This window comes from Neocloeon triangulifer, unplaced genomic scaffold (genome assembly GCF_031216515.1).
Source record: "Neocloeon triangulifer isolate White Clay Creek 2 clone unplaced genomic scaffold, ASM3121651v1 ptg000014l, whole genome shotgun sequence".
NCBI classification, from domain to species: Eukaryota; Metazoa; Arthropoda; class Insecta; order Ephemeroptera; family Baetidae; genus Neocloeon; species Neocloeon triangulifer.
The window spans coordinates 20,681,756-20,698,226 of NW_026775556.1; the positions used below are offsets into that span (position 1 = coordinate 20,681,756).

At 38.3% G+C, this 16,471-nt stretch overlaps 4 protein-coding genes across 8 annotated transcripts in view; 2 read left to right on the top strand and 2 right to left on the bottom strand.

The window, feature by feature from the left end:
* Positions 1–159: 159 nt before the first annotated feature.
* Positions 160–2,875, bottom strand: LOC132199957 (transmembrane protein 165). Its single transcript, XM_059625083.1, has 7 exons — positions 2,624–2,875; positions 2,151–2,347; positions 1,879–2,095; positions 1,221–1,396; positions 863–1,036; positions 599–704; positions 160–533 (listed from the first exon to the last, which is right to left on the bottom strand). Exons 2-7 carry the CDS (start codon positions 2,268–2,270, stop codon positions 460–462), a joined length of 867 nt encoding a protein of 288 aa, XP_059481066.1. The 5' UTR covers positions 2,271–2,347; positions 2,624–2,875; the 3' UTR covers positions 160–459.
* A 591-nt stretch (positions 2,876–3,466) lies between these two features.
* Positions 3,467–9,870, bottom strand: LOC132199425 (octopamine receptor beta-2R-like). 5 transcript variants are annotated; one of them, XM_059624119.1, is made up of 4 exons: positions 9,723–9,870; positions 9,003–9,147; positions 8,786–8,922; positions 3,467–7,594 (listed from the first exon to the last, which is right to left on the bottom strand). In XM_059624119.1, exon 4 carries the CDS (start codon positions 7,591–7,593, stop codon positions 6,208–6,210), a length of 1,386 nt encoding a protein of 461 aa, XP_059480102.1. In that variant the 5' UTR covers position 7,594; positions 8,786–8,922; positions 9,003–9,147; positions 9,723–9,870; the 3' UTR covers positions 3,467–6,207. The 5 variants fall into 5 exon arrangements, with proteins under 5 accessions (XP_059480102.1, XP_059480099.1, XP_059480100.1 ...); XM_059624116.1 differs by having other exon boundaries at positions 9,682–9,862; XM_059624117.1 differs by lacking the exon at positions 9,723–9,870 and adding an exon at positions 9,555–9,697.
* A 198-nt stretch (positions 9,871–10,068) lies between these two features.
* Positions 10,069–14,135, top strand: LOC132199424 (ubiquitin-protein ligase E3A). The gene is made up of 10 exons (XM_059624115.1): positions 10,069–10,313; positions 10,454–10,649; positions 10,710–10,845; positions 11,022–12,274; positions 12,403–12,547; positions 12,611–12,816; positions 12,871–13,038; positions 13,097–13,252; positions 13,310–13,524; positions 13,651–14,135. The coding sequence occupies exons 1-10, from the start codon at positions 10,264–10,266 to the stop codon at positions 13,769–13,771; spliced, it is 2,646 nt and encodes an 881-aa protein (XP_059480098.1). The 5' UTR covers positions 10,069–10,263; the 3' UTR covers positions 13,772–14,135.
* A 1,138-nt stretch (positions 14,136–15,273) lies between these two features.
* LOC132199729 (proton channel OtopLc-like) overlaps positions 15,274–16,471 on the top strand; it is a 28,841-nt gene continuing 27,643 nt past the window's right edge. The window contains exon 1 of the mRNA XM_059624668.1: positions 15,274–15,550. Coding sequence (XP_059480651.1) covers positions 15,295–15,550 — 256 coding nt within the window. The 5' untranslated portion in view covers positions 15,274–15,294. The remainder of the gene's footprint in view (positions 15,551–16,471) is intronic.

Genomic DNA, 16,471 nt, shown 5'->3' on the forward strand with positions numbered 1-16,471 from the left:
AATCAGAAGCAAAAAGACCAGTATACAGGGTAAAGAGATATATGCTTTTATTTAGCTTTAAAATCTTTTCTTTTATGCTACATATATATATTATTTTAATCAACTGCATATGTTAATTTGAAATATTTGCGGATTAAATAATGAAACCAAAAATTCACTTAAGTTTATCACAGAAATAATTTTTATTTCTTACATTTATTAACAATCTCTCAAGATTTTTATCATCATTGTCAAAATATGCACATAAATCAGTAAAATTATTAACAGCACTAATCGTGTATTAAGTAATGAATGAAGAAGTATGGGGCAACAAAATCCTCGGAAACACAAATATGATTTTGGCAGAATGGTTCTTCTAAACAATATTTCAGCACTATTATTCGTCATCTAAAAATTGCACTGTGTCCATTAAGCTCTCACACTTTAGATTTGCCTCCAGTTATTTCGAGTTCGCATAAATTAATCAGAAGTCGGGTCGAAGAAGAGTGCGGTGACGGCAAACAATAGGAACACAATTCCTCCAATTATCGTGACTGGAAAATAAATACATTTCGTTATTAGAACTTTAAAAGAACTCACTAAATTTTAAAATTGGTACCAGTTCGAACTGAGATCTTCTGAGCGATGAATCTGCCGCCGATGACGGCCAGACCTGTACACAGAGCATGTCCCAGGATGCCACCAAGTGTGACACCAACTACATCCTGAAAATGTGGAAAATGCCCAAATTGTACATTTTTTAACTGAAAGATGAGAGACCAGATGGCGATTAAGCAAGGTGAGGGTTAGCAAAAGCAACAGCAAGACCAGGTTAAAGTGAATAAAGCAGGTGGTGATTATTGCAAATGATTATTGAACTGACCTCTCTCGCTGCAAGAATAATTGTGGCCAATTGCGACCTGTCACCCCACTCGGCCAAAAAGGTCAAAGTGAAGGACTGAATCAAAACTCTTGACACAGCAGATACGACGGACGTCGACTTCCGTCTTGTCCCACCGACTTCAACGTCAGCTCCAGCAGACGATTCTCTTTCGTACTAAAAATAATAATAGAAAACAAAAATTAAACAAACTTGTTAGCTTGAAAATAAAACTGTACAACAATTTGATGAAACAACAGGTTTAGAATTTAAATCATTTAAAAAATACTCAATATTTATTTTAATTTGGATGAAACTGTGGAAAACTGGAAAAAAAATCAATTAAAAAAAGATTCTTTACTTCGTCATCTCTTTTTCTCAGGTCAAGCTGCACCTCTTCAAACTCTTCTTGACCTTCGTTAGGAGACATGCTGTAGCCTTCCTTGAGCATTTTAATTCCAAATATCGCAAAGAGGGCCGTTGAAATGTAATATGTGTAGATTCGTGGAATGATCGTAACAGCCCATCCAAAAACAGCTGCAATTCACAAATAACACAATATTTATTAGTTAAATATTCAAATAATTGAAAATATCTGAAACCACCCCACAAAAACTACTTTTTTTAATAAGATCAATTCAAATTTCCCAATGTTTTGCCATAAAACGTTATATTTGAAACTATTAAACTGAATATTAATTTAATTACTATCATCTCTTCTTTTGAGTGTTTTAATATAATGAAAAATGAAAGAACAAACAGCACTTCTTTGAATTTTCTCTACCACTTATTTTAATGCGATAATTCAATTTAATTATTAATAAGAATAGAAAAATAATAATAAACAAATATAAGAATGAACTATACATTTATATTTGAATGCATGTTTAAAAATGCAACCCGAAACTTGGGAATTTGCCTACATTAAAGTTGCCGTTTTCATTTACCATATTATTAATAATGGTTCAATTAATTATTTTCATTCCGTTATCTTAATCCACTATGTTAACTACTGTCACCTGATAATACTGTCATGAGCGCCAAGGCGCCAATAGCTCCTGCAAACACAGTGATCCTCGGGTGTCGCATGGCCATAATGGCCGCGATGAAGAAGGTTTTGTCACCCAGCTCGGAGACAATGATGACCGACAAAGATGCCACAAAGGCATGGATGAATCCCACGTCACCAAGCAACGGCGTTTCTGTGGTTTTCGCATTTTCGAAGAAATTTCCTTGCTGAAAAAAAAATGTAATAATTATCCAAGTCAAAAGATCAAATTTCTTATTTTACCACAGAGGGAACGTCAGGTTCTATCGACTCCACGTCGACAGGCTCTTTTTCAGCTCCGATCAATTTGCAGCCAAGCAGCAAAACTGCCGAAAGAGCAAACACCAGTCTCGGAGCCATCATTTTTTTACAAATTTGAGGTTCTTCAAATCGGACGAAATTCGGTTCTCCTCCTCCTTTTACATGACGCACGGCGTAACCTGAAATGGTGATGTAGACATTTAAATGCTGCAAATGCGTTTCCGTGAATGTAGAGGTTCACAGTATAAAAATATAAATGGTGTGTTATCAAAGCTTTTGCTGAGACGTGCAGCGATAAGAAAACAACACGCAACCCGTCGTGCAGACTTTTGCCCTTGACCGCACTTTCAGAAATGAATTAAATTTTAATGGATTTTTAAAATCACGCTTTTAATGTTATTGTGTTAATTTATCTTATTTGGAGACCAAATAAAATATAAGTTTGTCAAACTTACAAAAGGAAAACAATCCTCATCAAACGTGGTCGACCTTCGGGGGCGGCAGAGCCAAAGATTTCACTCGGCTCCGGACGTCAGCAAACCGCCAAAACCGAGGATAAATTGGAAATTTGTGAAGGGACGGCGATTTATCTGTGAGGGGACATTGGTGACTGCTTTAAAAACAAAGTCCGATGACGAATTAACACATTTAAATTAGCTGAAAGTGTCAGAGTGGCACTTTCAGCTGGAGTCGTCCCTCTTTTTACCGGAATGACATTTCATTTGCAGAATGCCAACATAATTAAAGAAAGAGTTTCCTAAAATTATTGTATCGCGAAATATTATCTTGAATGCACTTTTCCTTTCCAAAAGGAACAAAAAATTCTTAGCCACAAACAAAAAAAATTATAATATAAAAGAATTAGGTGAGTTTTCCTTGCTTATTCAAAATATAAAATTGACAGACCGTCAATTTAGGTTTGCCAGCCTGCGATCGTTCAAGAATGAAATGCGCGACTTTTTTATACAGCGGCCCCCACGGTAGCACACACGCGGAATTGTATAATTAATTTAAATGCTATTTTTAGTCCATACGCCTCTGATATTATTAAAATAAAACTGGACCAGCCGAGGGCGTTCAAGCAAAAAACTTTATTCAAAATAACACGTCGTCTTTTGCAGCTCGTGTGAGTGTGTTGGCCACTAATACACCTATAGACCACAAAAATACTCAAAGAACTAAGAATCCCAGTAGGAATTAATTTCATCCCTGAAGAAAAAATAAATGACTGACTGAGAAAATAAAATAACAATTTCGAGAAAGTTACAAAATTATAAAAATGAAATGGTTTCTTTTTTTTAAATTAAAAGCATTGAATTGCTTTTTGCTCTTTTTTATGTTTAGAAGTTTTTATTTTCTGTACATCTAGTGACATTACACATGATCATACAGCAGTCTTCGTCAGGTAATACTTTCCATTTTGACTTTATACCGGTTTTCTCCATTTTTAAATCGGGCTCTACAAGAATATCAGATACACCAAAATAATTCTCGGATCTTGTGCGTTCCTAATTATTTTTCCACGGCGATTATCAACTTATATAATATTGTAGAATTCCAAATATCTGCTCGGATAGACTTTTCACGATCTAGTTTGAGATGGACAAAACATTTCATGTACATAGATTATTTTTGAGTCAACACAGACTACTCAACACACAGTCGAATGTCCTATAGAGATCAGATAAGTGTTGACAGGAAGCATACACGCTAAGTCTAACAGTAATTAACACACAGAGTCTAATAAATATTTTGCCTGCACATCACATGTCAATGGGTTACACAATGAGCGTATATAATATATTATTATTATTTTTAATTATCTTGCCACATACATAGTATTATGTCTGCTACGAGGGGTGGTTAAATCCATTATTTTTGCACATCTCGGACACACATAACACAAAGTTGCCTATTCGCAATTTTGATTCAATGCATGCAGAAAAAATGAGCACTTTTCTCTGCAGAGAGAGGGAACATTATTGTATCCTATGTAGCTACAACAATTATTACATGTTACCTTTTTTTAATTCATCTACAGTGAGCAACTACGACAGTACTGACTGGGGTCTTGTTTATTATTAATTTTATACTTTTTCGCATATCTCTCTCGTAATATAGCAGTACTTTTTCTTTATAGATGTCTAGACGGAAATTGTGTAGAGCTTGGTAACTGGATATGATATTGATTGCTTCAGTGTGGCAGCTTTTCCAGGGCTTTCCTGGTTTGATTTTCATATTCAGACAGGAAAACTGCAGAATTCCTGTTGTCGTCACTTTCACAATCAAAGTGCAACAAAATACACGGACAATAGTATAGGAAAGTCCTAGAAATCAACTGCTATTTAGCGAGATATAAATAAATACTCTTTTCATATAATTAATAAATATATATCTTTAAAACGTGTGTATACTAAACTTGTTAAATCAACCGCGACGTAATTCATTTTTAAATATTCACAGCACTTTCCAAATACTTGTTATAATTCTCATGTGTAATTTCCCAACGTGTTATAATCTCTTTTTGTTACAATTATAATTGCTATTGTAATACACCTTCAGAGATAACTTCTATAGAATATAAGTATATATTCTGTAAATTTTGAGGTACAATTAACTTTGATTTCTTGTATAGTGTAATAGTGCGTGACAATCACAATTAGGCAGTTATAAATAACAATTACATTATACTTCTCATTAAAGCCAATCATATTTTTTCCTTTTCAAATAACAAGTGGTCAATTCGCAACAAAATTTGTACTGCTGACGATGTAAAATGTAAAATGATTATCAGGTAAAGCAAATTCTTTGGCATGCTAGACTATTATCGTAATTATATATATGACTGGTTGATGAAGACCCGGTGAGGATAAAACAATATCACATCAAATCAATTTTCATTCTTTTAAATATTTTTACACGCGCGTTAAAATATCTCCCACTACGGCGTGCCAAATTCTTTACAGTGGAAATATTACAACTCATGTATTTGCTAATTATTAATCTCCGTTATTTGATTATTAACGAAACAGGTGACTTGATCATCACCCTCAGACCAGTTTCTCCGAGTGCACTTATAAATTTCTGTTGCGTCTGGTAAGGGGCGTGAAAGTAAAATGAGTAAACTATTCAAATAGAGCAGAGAGAGAGCATCAAGGTGGGCATAATATAATATGCGTCGAGTAGCGTAAAATTATTACTTTTGTGTCTTCTTTTTGGTTGACTGAGTCATTGAGATGTATAATTAATACCTATTTTGAGCTGAGAATAAAAAAATTAAATCAATGTGGTATTGTCAGTGCTTTTGTATATCGAATCGTGCTTAGTTAGTTAACACTATTAAGGTTTTAAATTGAAAATCTAAAATTTTTACCTTGATTTAAAATTTTTTAAGATTTAAAATGCGTTTTTACAAAGATGAATTCAAAATAAGTCTTAATATTTAAAAATATTTAAGATTTTAGCAAATAAATTTAATTTATAAGAGCTGTTAATATTTATGGTCTCGCGTGATTTCCGAAGGCCCGTCATCCGAAAATATTTTTTGTATGTGTCAATTAGTTGTCATTCTTGGCATCTACACCAAAAACCTTTATCAAACGTTAAAGAGCCAGGCCTAAATTCTCTTGCTGAAGTAAGCGAAATAAGGTAGTTTGAGCAATTTTGATCAGACCGAAATTGATAATAGATAAATGAGCTTTTTTCCGCAAAAAATTATTAAACTTCAATTAACCTGCGGTTACTTTTTTAAAGGTTTTTGTAATTTCCTATTAATTTAAAATTTATTTGGTCTGTTCACGTTTGATTATTAGGAGAGGAAACTTTTCAGGCCGATTTATATTGCCAAGAATGACAAAATCGTTTGATATTTAAAAATACGTACACTGTGTCCGACTTATTCCTGTTTTAAAAATTACTAAATAAAAACTTGAGATTTTCAATTAAACCCTCGCGAAAGCAAAAACAAAAAAACGAGTTGTTCACACATAAATTATTGCAATGAAACCATGAGAATATCACAGAGAGCGAATAAAACCAACTAATTGCGAGTCGTGAAGGAAGCTACCCTGCTACGTGGTTCACTGTTGCGGAAATTGGCGCTAATCTGGACGAGCGCGTCCAGGTCCGAGTTGCGCCTCCGAAAAAGGTTGCACGAGGCCCAGCAGAGGGTGTCGCGGAACGCCTCCCGGAAATCTTTGTTGAAGTGAGCGTAGATGACTGGGTTGAGGGCCGAGTTGAGGTAGCCGATCCAGAAGACGATCGCAACGGCCACGTCGGGCACCTGCGGACAGAAGTCGCCGCACAGGTTGGTGATGTCGTACCACAGGAAGAAGGGCAGCCAGCACAGGATGAAAGTGCCCATGATGAAGCCCAGCGTCTTGGCCGCCTTGTGCTCGCGCTTCATCTTGCGCTCCTTGTGCGACAACACCGGCTGCTGCGGGTGCTGGTGGTGGTGGTGGTGGGGGTGCTCGTGGTTGGCGTCGTGGAAGTTGAGGGCGGTGCACGAGCCGCTGCCGGCAATGCTCGGCGAGGCCGACACGTCCTCGATGTTGTGCAAGTGCTGCATGTTGAAGTCGTTGCCGAGCCGGTTGTGCAGCATCCGCTCTTGGCGGTTCGCCTCGAGGAAAATTTTGTGATATGTGAAGACCATGATGGACCCGGGAATCCAGAAGGAGACGAGCGAGGAGAAAATGGCAAAGCTCATGTTGACGATGAAGTCGCACTCGTTGGGGTGCAGCTGGCGGTAGGTGAGGTTGTCGGCCGTCGTGTACCAGCCCAGGAAGATGGGCACGAACGAGATGAAAATCGGGCACAGCCACGTGATGCCGAGGAACACGCCGACGGTGCGTTCGGTGATGTAGATGGGGTACTGCAGCGGCAGCACGATGGCAAAGTACCGGTCCACCGAGATGAAGCACAAGTGCAAAATGGATACAGTCGAGAAGAAGACGTCGAAAGAGTTCCAGACGTCGCACATGATGGGTCCGAACATCCACATGTCGGTCAGTTGGACGCTAAAGTTAAAAGTCATGGCCAAAATGGCGACCAGCATGTCCGCAAAAGCGAGAGAGACGACAAAGTAGTTGGTGATGACCAGCAGTTTTCGGTGCCGCATCACACTGACGATGACGAGCAGGTTGCCCCCGATGGAGGTGAAGATGATGGTGCCCATGACCACGATTTTGAAGCACAACACGGCCAGCACGACCGGGTCCGAGTACGGGTCCGGACGCGCCGTTTGGTTCAGCTGCGCGTCTGGCTCCTGCAAAGACAGGTTGCTCGAATTGCTCTCAGGCTTTTGCAGCAGCCAGTGTGATGTTTGATCTTGTAGGGTGCTGTGGTCCCCAAATGCAGTCAGCGGCGAGGTCATGGTGACGAGGAATAGCAGCAGGAAGCTGGCCAGTTTCCCTTTGTGACTAGACATTCTGTAAACAGGACGGAAAAGAGAGCAATCAGTAAATTTGAAAATATATAAAATATTGAAGAAAATAAATTTTAAGGTGATTCTTCTACGGGGTTTTGGCCAAAACTAGAAATGCTACAATGGATTCCAAATGATTCAGATTATAAGATTTGAACTTTTGTGTGTTAATGTTTCAAGTATAAAAATGATTTATTTTCGCCCCATCGCTTCTTTACAGGGGGTCAAAGTAATGTCCGAAGGTCAAAAACGGGTAAAAATCCACGCTTTTCTACCTTCTCATACTAGTAACTTTTCATTTTGCAAAGTAAACTTTAATTTTCTAGATAGCTTTCGACTCGCCAGAAGATGCAGTATCCAAAAAAAGCAAAAAAAGTATATCTCTTCTGTCATTTTATCATCCCCTGAGAAATCAAATTTTTTTAATTTTAATGGCCCATTTATAAATGCTATTTCTCTGAGGGTGATAAAATGACAGAAGAGTTATAATTTTTTTGCTTTTTTTTGATACTTTAACTTCTTGCGAATCGAAAGCTATCTAGAAAATTATAGTTTACTTTGCAAAATGGAAAGTTACGAGTATGAGAAGGTAGAAAAGCGTGGATTTTTACCCGTTTTTGACCTTCGGACATTACTTTGACCCCCTGTAAAGAAGCGATGGGGCGAAAATAAATCATTTTTATACTTGAAACATTGACACACAATAGTTCAAATCTTATAATCTGAATCATTTGGAATCCATTGCAGCATTTCTAGTTTTGGCCAAAACCCCGTAGAAGAATCACCTTAACAAAACAAATAATTGTTTTAGTTATTCAATTTCATTATTACTTACTTTATTCCTTTATTCTGGTTTCAAGAAATTATTATAAATCACAGTAAAATAAAAATTATTACATTTAGTGAAAATCTCAAAATCTTTAAGAAAAAAATTAGATTGCATCAAAAATAATTTGTAACTATAAAAAAACCATGAAAATCTATATTTTTAATTGAAGTCTGAAATTGAACTAAAGCTTGTGACCAAGGCCAGCAGCAGTGTTTGTGACTAGAGATGATAAAAAATGAACACCTTACTTCTCCAACAAGGAAAGTCTAGTGTTGATTTCATCACAAATCAATAAAATGAAACGGTTCATCATTTTTCTTTATATTATATTTATATCTCTGCTCTTTATGTTTCAAGGGCATTTACCTCTTTGTTCGATTGCGGTCAGGTGGTGCACAAGCCCATAGTAATCAGGGGAGGTAATCAACATTCAATAACGAACGTTTGGAAGCCGAGCGTCGGGTAGAAAGATCCGTCCAAAAATCAGACTGACGATTCTCGTCCTGCACGAAATGATTGCGGCGATGAGCGTTTTTGAATAAAATTTTAATAACATTTAATGTATAAAGAGATCAATACTCACGAGTTTTATTCTTGAAATGCTTCTCCACAAATTGGCACCTGCAGTCTGCGCTACACTTGTGAGTTCAGCAATGCTTTTCCCAGTCATAGTTTATAACTTGCTTACTTTATGTGTGTCGAAGCCAATCAAAGTTCAAACGAGGTCTCTGCGAACATGAATTACAATATATAAAAAATAGGGTGAGTTTATGCAAGAAAAAAAGCTAAGGACGGCAAAGGTCACCATCGTTTAGAAGGGAAGAGGAGAGCCGGTCATGTCAGAAGTCGATCACAAAATTCGCAACGCTTCCGGCTCGCGTTTTCTTAAACTTTGACCTTTGCGGTTGAAAAAAGGCGGTTTTTTAGACAAAGTGAGTTAACCACGTACGAGTGAGAGCCACTACCAAACTCGTGAGGGCGCGATAGTTGCACTGCCGAGAGCGACGGGGGAATATTTTTAGTCCAAGCGCAAATGAATGGAGAGCTCGAAATATACAGATCGGCGGCGCGCACCACACAGGAAAGGAGCTCTCGGCCTGCACGGGTTCTTTTCGCGTTGTTAATTGGTAATTACCTCAAGGGAAGAAGGCCATGAATAGAAATAAAACCCTGTGAAACGCGAAGATGCTTGGCGGAGGCAACCCCTGGTCCCAGGGCTCATTACACGAGCTACGAGCTCGCTCAAAAGTTATTAAATATACCTAAAAGAGGGCGCTGATGGCAACCTGTGAATGAAACGCACCAGCATCAGCCAGAACATCGACTTTTCCGCACGGTGCCAACTTTGGTTCCACCAGCAGGGACGCAAGTGCAGAACCCCTTTATTGATTGGCGAGCCTCAATTCACGTCCCCATCTCTCTCGCAGATACAAATTTTCCCAGCTGTTTTCCATCACCAAAGCTGCCAACTAAATTTAGTAAACTCTACCACCTGATTTGTTGGAAAAATTGAGTTAGTTTAAAAATTTTACCTCAAAATACTTTTATTTTCCAAATTATACCTAAGCTTAAAATAAAAAATCTGAAAAAATGGTGATTGTTGCAGAACATCTAAATCCGGTGTGAGTTTTGGTGACTCTTTCTTACCATGTTGGTCACACTGCTTGGTGAAAAATAAAAACACGGGATGTCGGGATGACAAGCGTAGTTGGTCTAGAAAAATACGCATTTTCTTCTCGAAAATCAACGGTGGCCAATGTTTTAGACCCCGTTTTAAGATTTGAGTCGAGTTGTTAATTTCTTTCCGGCATATTTTTATACACCGTGGAATCGACTCGATCTATATGAACCCAGCAAACAGGGGCTGTGGTGGAGGCGACGGCGAGGACCCCAGGTAAAGATGATTTCAAGATACTTTTGTGCGCACCAAATTTAAGATAATAAACATTAGTGCTAAAAGTGTGCACATCTTCTGGGAAATCCCTGCGTTTCAAAGCCGGCTTAGTATTATACAAGAATTTTCTTTTCCCACAGTTCCAAATCTTCGTCTGCATCTGTGAAACCTCTGACGATCAAACCCTCTACTCATCAAGATCAATCGTTGTCCCCTGAATCGGAAAGCATGAAGAGAGCAGCTGCCAAAAAGCTCATCGAGCGATATTTTTACCAAGTCACAGATGGCTGCGGCGACCCTGAATGTGATAATTCCAACTGCGTTTCTAGTGGAAAGGTGCGAGTTATAAAGTTGAATGAAAGTTTCACTGTTTTGAAAAACTGCTTTCTTGTTCAGATGAAAAACATGAAGCCCAATGAAGCGGCAGCTATGGCCATCCAGTTGTTCTCACAAGAAGCGCGCCTTTGCGAGCCGCAACGCAAAATTGCCCGTACACAAGACATATCTGCTAAAACTCCGACTACTCCGGAGGGTAAAATTAAAAATTAAACACGCATTAATTATATTTACCAGACTATTTTTAAAAGCAATTTCAAATCTACTCTACTTTTCCAAAGTTAAATTTCAATCTTATTTTAGATAATATTTTTATTGAATAATTTGGTTTTAATCTTTCCAATTATGTAATCTCAATTTTATTATTTCCAGAAAAATCTGTCCCCTATCTTAATGAAGAGAAGCTGCTGGAAATTCTGGAGAGCTGCAAACGGGAAGACTCATACTCGAAGCTGATCAGGACAATCGGCGCCGTCTTTTCGAACATGGAGTCTCTTCTGATCAGCTTTGTCAAGAAACCCAACTCCCCTCTAGAGGCCATGCTGAGCAAAGCGCCGAGCAATTTGCGAAACCTCAAGAAGGAGGACATCAGAACGCTGCAGGGCGACCTGGACAAGGACGAGGACAGTCAGGAGGAGGCGGAGAAAGAGGGCGAGTGCTCGAGTCAGTGCCAAACCTCTGGCCCGGACGAAATCACCCTGGACTTAGAAAGTCTTCGTCGGGCCTACTCGGCGCTCTTCTCGGTCGACAGCAAAGTGTTCGAAAGTGCCCTTATCAACGCCCTCATCACCCTCACAGGGATGGTCGAGCTTGACCTGAAAATGTTCCACAACTTCAAGGACGAGCCGAACGTAGTGAATATTTTTCTAATCATGCTAGAACTGCCGTGCTTGTCCTCCTACGAGTACATGGAGCGCACCCTGCCCGGGATCTGCCGGGCGGCGTCCCACTTGCCACTGGCCATGCAGGCCAAACTGGTCCGGGTGCTGGCCAAGCACTGCTCCCAAAAGCTGAAGGGTCTGCTCGACTCTCTGCAGCAGATCATCACCCTGAAGGTGATCACCAGCCAGTTCTCCTTGGAGTACACGGTGTACGACGAGGAGACGGTCACTTCGGCCACCAGGTTGATCAAAATAATCTACTACGCTTCGATTCTGGCCGGGGAAATGGACTCGCCAGAGCTGAGGATCGAAGATGAAAAGACTCCCGAGGAAGTGGAGGACGACCACTTTGGTGAGCCGGTCAGCGGCCTGGACTCGAGAGAGCCGGACGTGACGCCGCCTGACCCTTTTGCGGAAGAGTTGCAGATCAATTTTCTGGACAGCCGGAAACCGCTGATCTCCTTCTCCGAGTTTTACAACGAACCCCTCAGTGATGTCATCGAGATGGACAAGGACTACACACACTTCAAGAACCGAGACTCGTCCAACAGGTTCAGTTTTCTGAACCACCCCTTCATCCTGACCCCGTTCACGAGGTCACTAGGTCTCTATTACGACAACAGGGTGCGGATGTTCAGCGAAAGAAGGGTCAGCCTTCTGCAGTCGGTCGTCGGCAACCCCACCAGTCCCTACCTCAGGTTGCGGGTCAAAAGAGACAGGATCATTGAAGACGCTTTAGTAGAGGTACTGGTTTCATAAAAATACAAATTTTTATTAAGAAAATTTTTTAGACTAATTAAAAAAGGCAGCAAAATTTATTTTTATTGTCAGTCATTATTCAAATAAAAAAAATTTATATTTTTGTCTTTCAGCTTGAAGTAGTAGCCATGGCAAACCCAACTTACTTGAAGAAGCAATTAGTGGTTGAATTTGAGGGCGAGCAGGGTATTGACGAAGGTGGCGTGTCCAAGGAATTCTTCCAGCTCGTAGTTGAGGAAATTTTCAACCCCGACTATGGTATATTTTTACTGTACAAAATGCAGCTCTGTATTTATTGTTTTTTTTCCTTTCTATTTGTAGGAATGTTCACGCATCAAAAAGAAACAGAGACTGTTTGGTTCAATCCCACCTCTTTCGAGAGTGATGCTCAGTTTACCCTGATCGGCATTGTTTTGGGACTGGCCATTTACAACAATGTGATCCTCGATGTGCACTTCCCTATGGTTGTTTACTGCAAGTTGATGGGCAAAAAGGGCTGCTTCCACGACCTCAAAGATTGGAACCCGGTTAGTTCTTTCAATACTCTTTTTGATGTAATTTTTAAAACATATTTTTCCTAGACTCTGTATGCTGGTCTCAAAGAGTTGCTGGAGTACGAAGGAGACGACATGGAAGACACTTTCATGCAGACCTTCAGAATTTGTTACCAGGATATTTTTGGAAACACTTTCAACCAGGATCTCAAGGAAAATGGAGATCAAATTTTTGTCAACAAGAATAACAGACAGGTAAAGAAAATAATTCTGATAAAAAAATGCAAAATTTTCATTTATTTCAATTTTTTAGGAATTTATCGACCTTTATGCAGACTTTCTACTCAATAAGTCAATTGCTAAGCAATTCAGAGCGTTCAGAAAAGGTTTCAGAATGGTCACAGATGAATCTCCCTTGCACATTTTATTCAGGCCTGAGGAAGTTGAGCAACTAGTCTGTGGCAGCAGGGTAGAAACTTTGTTGATATGGACTTGGGAAATTTATTAATGCCTTTGCATATTTTAGAACTTTGACTTCAATGCTCTGGAAGCTGCCACCGAATATGACGGGTATGCTGCGGACTCGCCCATAATTCGCCACTTCTGGGGTGTCGTCCACGAGTTGCCAATCGAAAGTAAAAGAAGACTTCTGCAGTTTGCCACTGGCAGTGACAGAGTACCAGTGGGAGGAATGAGCAAACTTAAATTAATCATAGCTCGACAAGGTCCAGACTCTGACAGGTAAAAAAAGTTGTTTTTATTTCTCTCATGAATATTTTGTTAGAAATATTATTTTATTTGTTTTAAAATCAACTTGTATAAAATCCAATATTTCCGAAACTAAATTTTATACTTAAATTATTGCAGACTACCCACAGCCCACACCTGTTTCAATGTTTTGTTGCTGCCGGAATATGATTCAAGAGAAAAGCTGCACGATCGGCTGCTGAAGGCCATCAACTACTCGAAGGGTTTCGGAATGCTGTAGTCATACCTGTAAGTTGTGTACTTTGTTGATATTTGTGACTGTTAGAGCCAGCAACCACCAAGGCTGTCCAAATCAAAGTTTAGTTTATTTGTGATTTGTATGCTGGACGAATTTAGACGTGTCTCGGTTGTAAATAAATTTTATGTATCTAGAGATTTTAATTCGTGTCAAACCAAAAATTGTTTGTATCTGCATGGAAAAACCATCAACGGCCTTGCAAAAACTCAATGCTCACCTCTCCCACAATAACTGCGAACCAACCAAAAGTTCCCACTCGGTTCCACCAAAATTCTAAATCTAGGTTTATGAAATAAATTGATAGAGTGCAGGCCCAGTTTCTGTTAATAAATTTGCAATACCTGAATTGCGAATTTCATTTCAATTGCAAAAATACCCAATATTATTACTACAAGTAGTGCAGTATTTTTGACAATAACATTAAAAATTGAAATTTGAATTCTAAAAGTAAGGAATTTTTTGGCATGCTATTTCAGGATTCTCAGGCATTTATAAAAACTGAATTAAGCAGGCCCAAACGCTAATAAAGGGGAGATGGTAGATAATAATTAATAATTGAAATCAAAGATAATTTCATGAAATATATAATTGAGTGAATAACGCTTATTTTTTGACTTGGTCCAATTTTGGTTAGAGCTTTATCTCCTAAATCAATGCACTTTTCTGAACGGCAATTCAATAATTTTTTTAAATTTTAAGCATAATTTTATGTTATGTAAATTATTTGTGCTCGCAATTTTTATAAGTTTTATGTTATTATTTCATTGACCACAATATGCATTCCAAAACAATCGGCAGGTTTCATTGGTATAATCAAAGCAAGTACAACAATTTTGCTTAAATTTTAATGTTCTATATATAATGGCGAAATTTTATTTGCTTCTATTGTTGTAATAACTTGGCTCGACTGTTCTTATAAAGAGTTCTTAACTTGCTTATCCTGTACAAAAATGATTTAACTTTCATTAATCCATCATTTTATTTCTTAATAATCACATTTTTCAAAGACGCCCACTGTTTTTTTTTCTTTGAAAAAGAATAATTCTAAAATTCTCGGCATTTTATGCGTCTTTTGATCACTTTGTTAGCAAGAGTTATTCAATGATTGCGATAATTGCTAGTTTTATTCACTTTAATGCCAGATAATTATAAATGGAATGGAACGGTTGATCATTTCTTTGATCGGCTTAAAAAGAATTCCAGGTGCCGTTCATAAGCATTCATTAGATGGCCAGAAAAACGATCCTTGAGATTATAAATGCTGAGAAAAAGTCACATATTTATCTCGGATGTCACATCTGCGCGCGTTTTACCGATAGAGCCCGACCTTGCGCCTCTGATGGGACATGAAAATATTTTAATTCGGTGCGCCGCTCGCTTCCTCTTGTCCCCAATGAAGGAGGCGCTCCTCCGTGTCTTTTAATCAGATGCATTCCTGCTCGTACGGTCGCTGACGAGGGTCAGGGCACAGGGCCAGAAAGTCTGACGACTCACTCCGCGCCACGATGGCTCCTCCGGTGGTTCTGCTCAAACTCAAGGAGCTGGCCGAGGACGCGCCCAGCGGCGGCCGCGACACCCCCGGCGTCCAGCCGCCCCCGCCGTCCGTGCCGCCGCCGGTGCCTCCGCTCCCCAAGCACGGCTTGGTCAAGAACAAGAGCAGCCTCTGGGCCGAGCCGGACAAGAAAAAACCCGAGATGAGGGAAATCAAACGGCCGACGGAAAAGCAGCTCGCCAAGAAGGAAAGCGCCACGAAATGGGAAGGTAAGGAATGGTTTAAAAAGTTACCCGTTGCATGAAAATGAAAAATAAAAATAATGAATTTCGGTGAAATATATTTAAACAAAAAGGAAAATTTTAAAATTGGCAATTAAATAAACGTATTCTTTTATAAAATGGTTGCAAAAAACTCTTAAAAGCAAACTTATAATGAGCAAAATAATAATGACAAATTTATGATCCAGAAATATTAGTACGACTTATTTATTCATAATAATTTTATTTATTTTTAATTTCTCTTGATAATTTTATTATTTTCTTTTTAAAGTGAAATTTGTTTTTTTTTATAACAAAATATTATTTTTATGGCCAGAAAAAAAATGTGTTCTGCCCAAAAAAAAATACTGTTTTCACCATCACGTCCAGTAACAATTTGAAGGTTTAAATACTTTGTTAGACGCAATAATTGAAAAGTCCATTATAAAATCGCTGGCCAAAATCTTTTTTTTCTTTTGTCAATTGCGCATGTTGTAGGTTAATATTTAAAAGAATATTTAAAATTTATTTAATAGGAATGCTAATGAAGTTGAAAATAAAAGTTTTAAATTATGCAGGCAAAATATTAAAATTTTTACTATCAATTCATTAGTATTGTTCTATCATTATTTTCTTGAGGTTATATTTTAATCAATAATTGGAAAATAAAATTATACCTTATATCTTCAAGATTTGATTAGAAACATCATTTTTAATGAAAGTTTTTTTAACTCTTCACTGTTAATAATTTAACTTGATAATTTAGAGAACACAACCTTAAACTTTTTATTGAACTTGCATTAAAATACTTTGATTGCAGTAAAAATTGAGCTTCGATCTCTTTTCAAAATAGCCCTTTATGATTTGATCTCTTTCATCTTTCTCTTCGTCTTCTAGGGCATTTTCGTTGCTTCATTTTTTACACCGTTG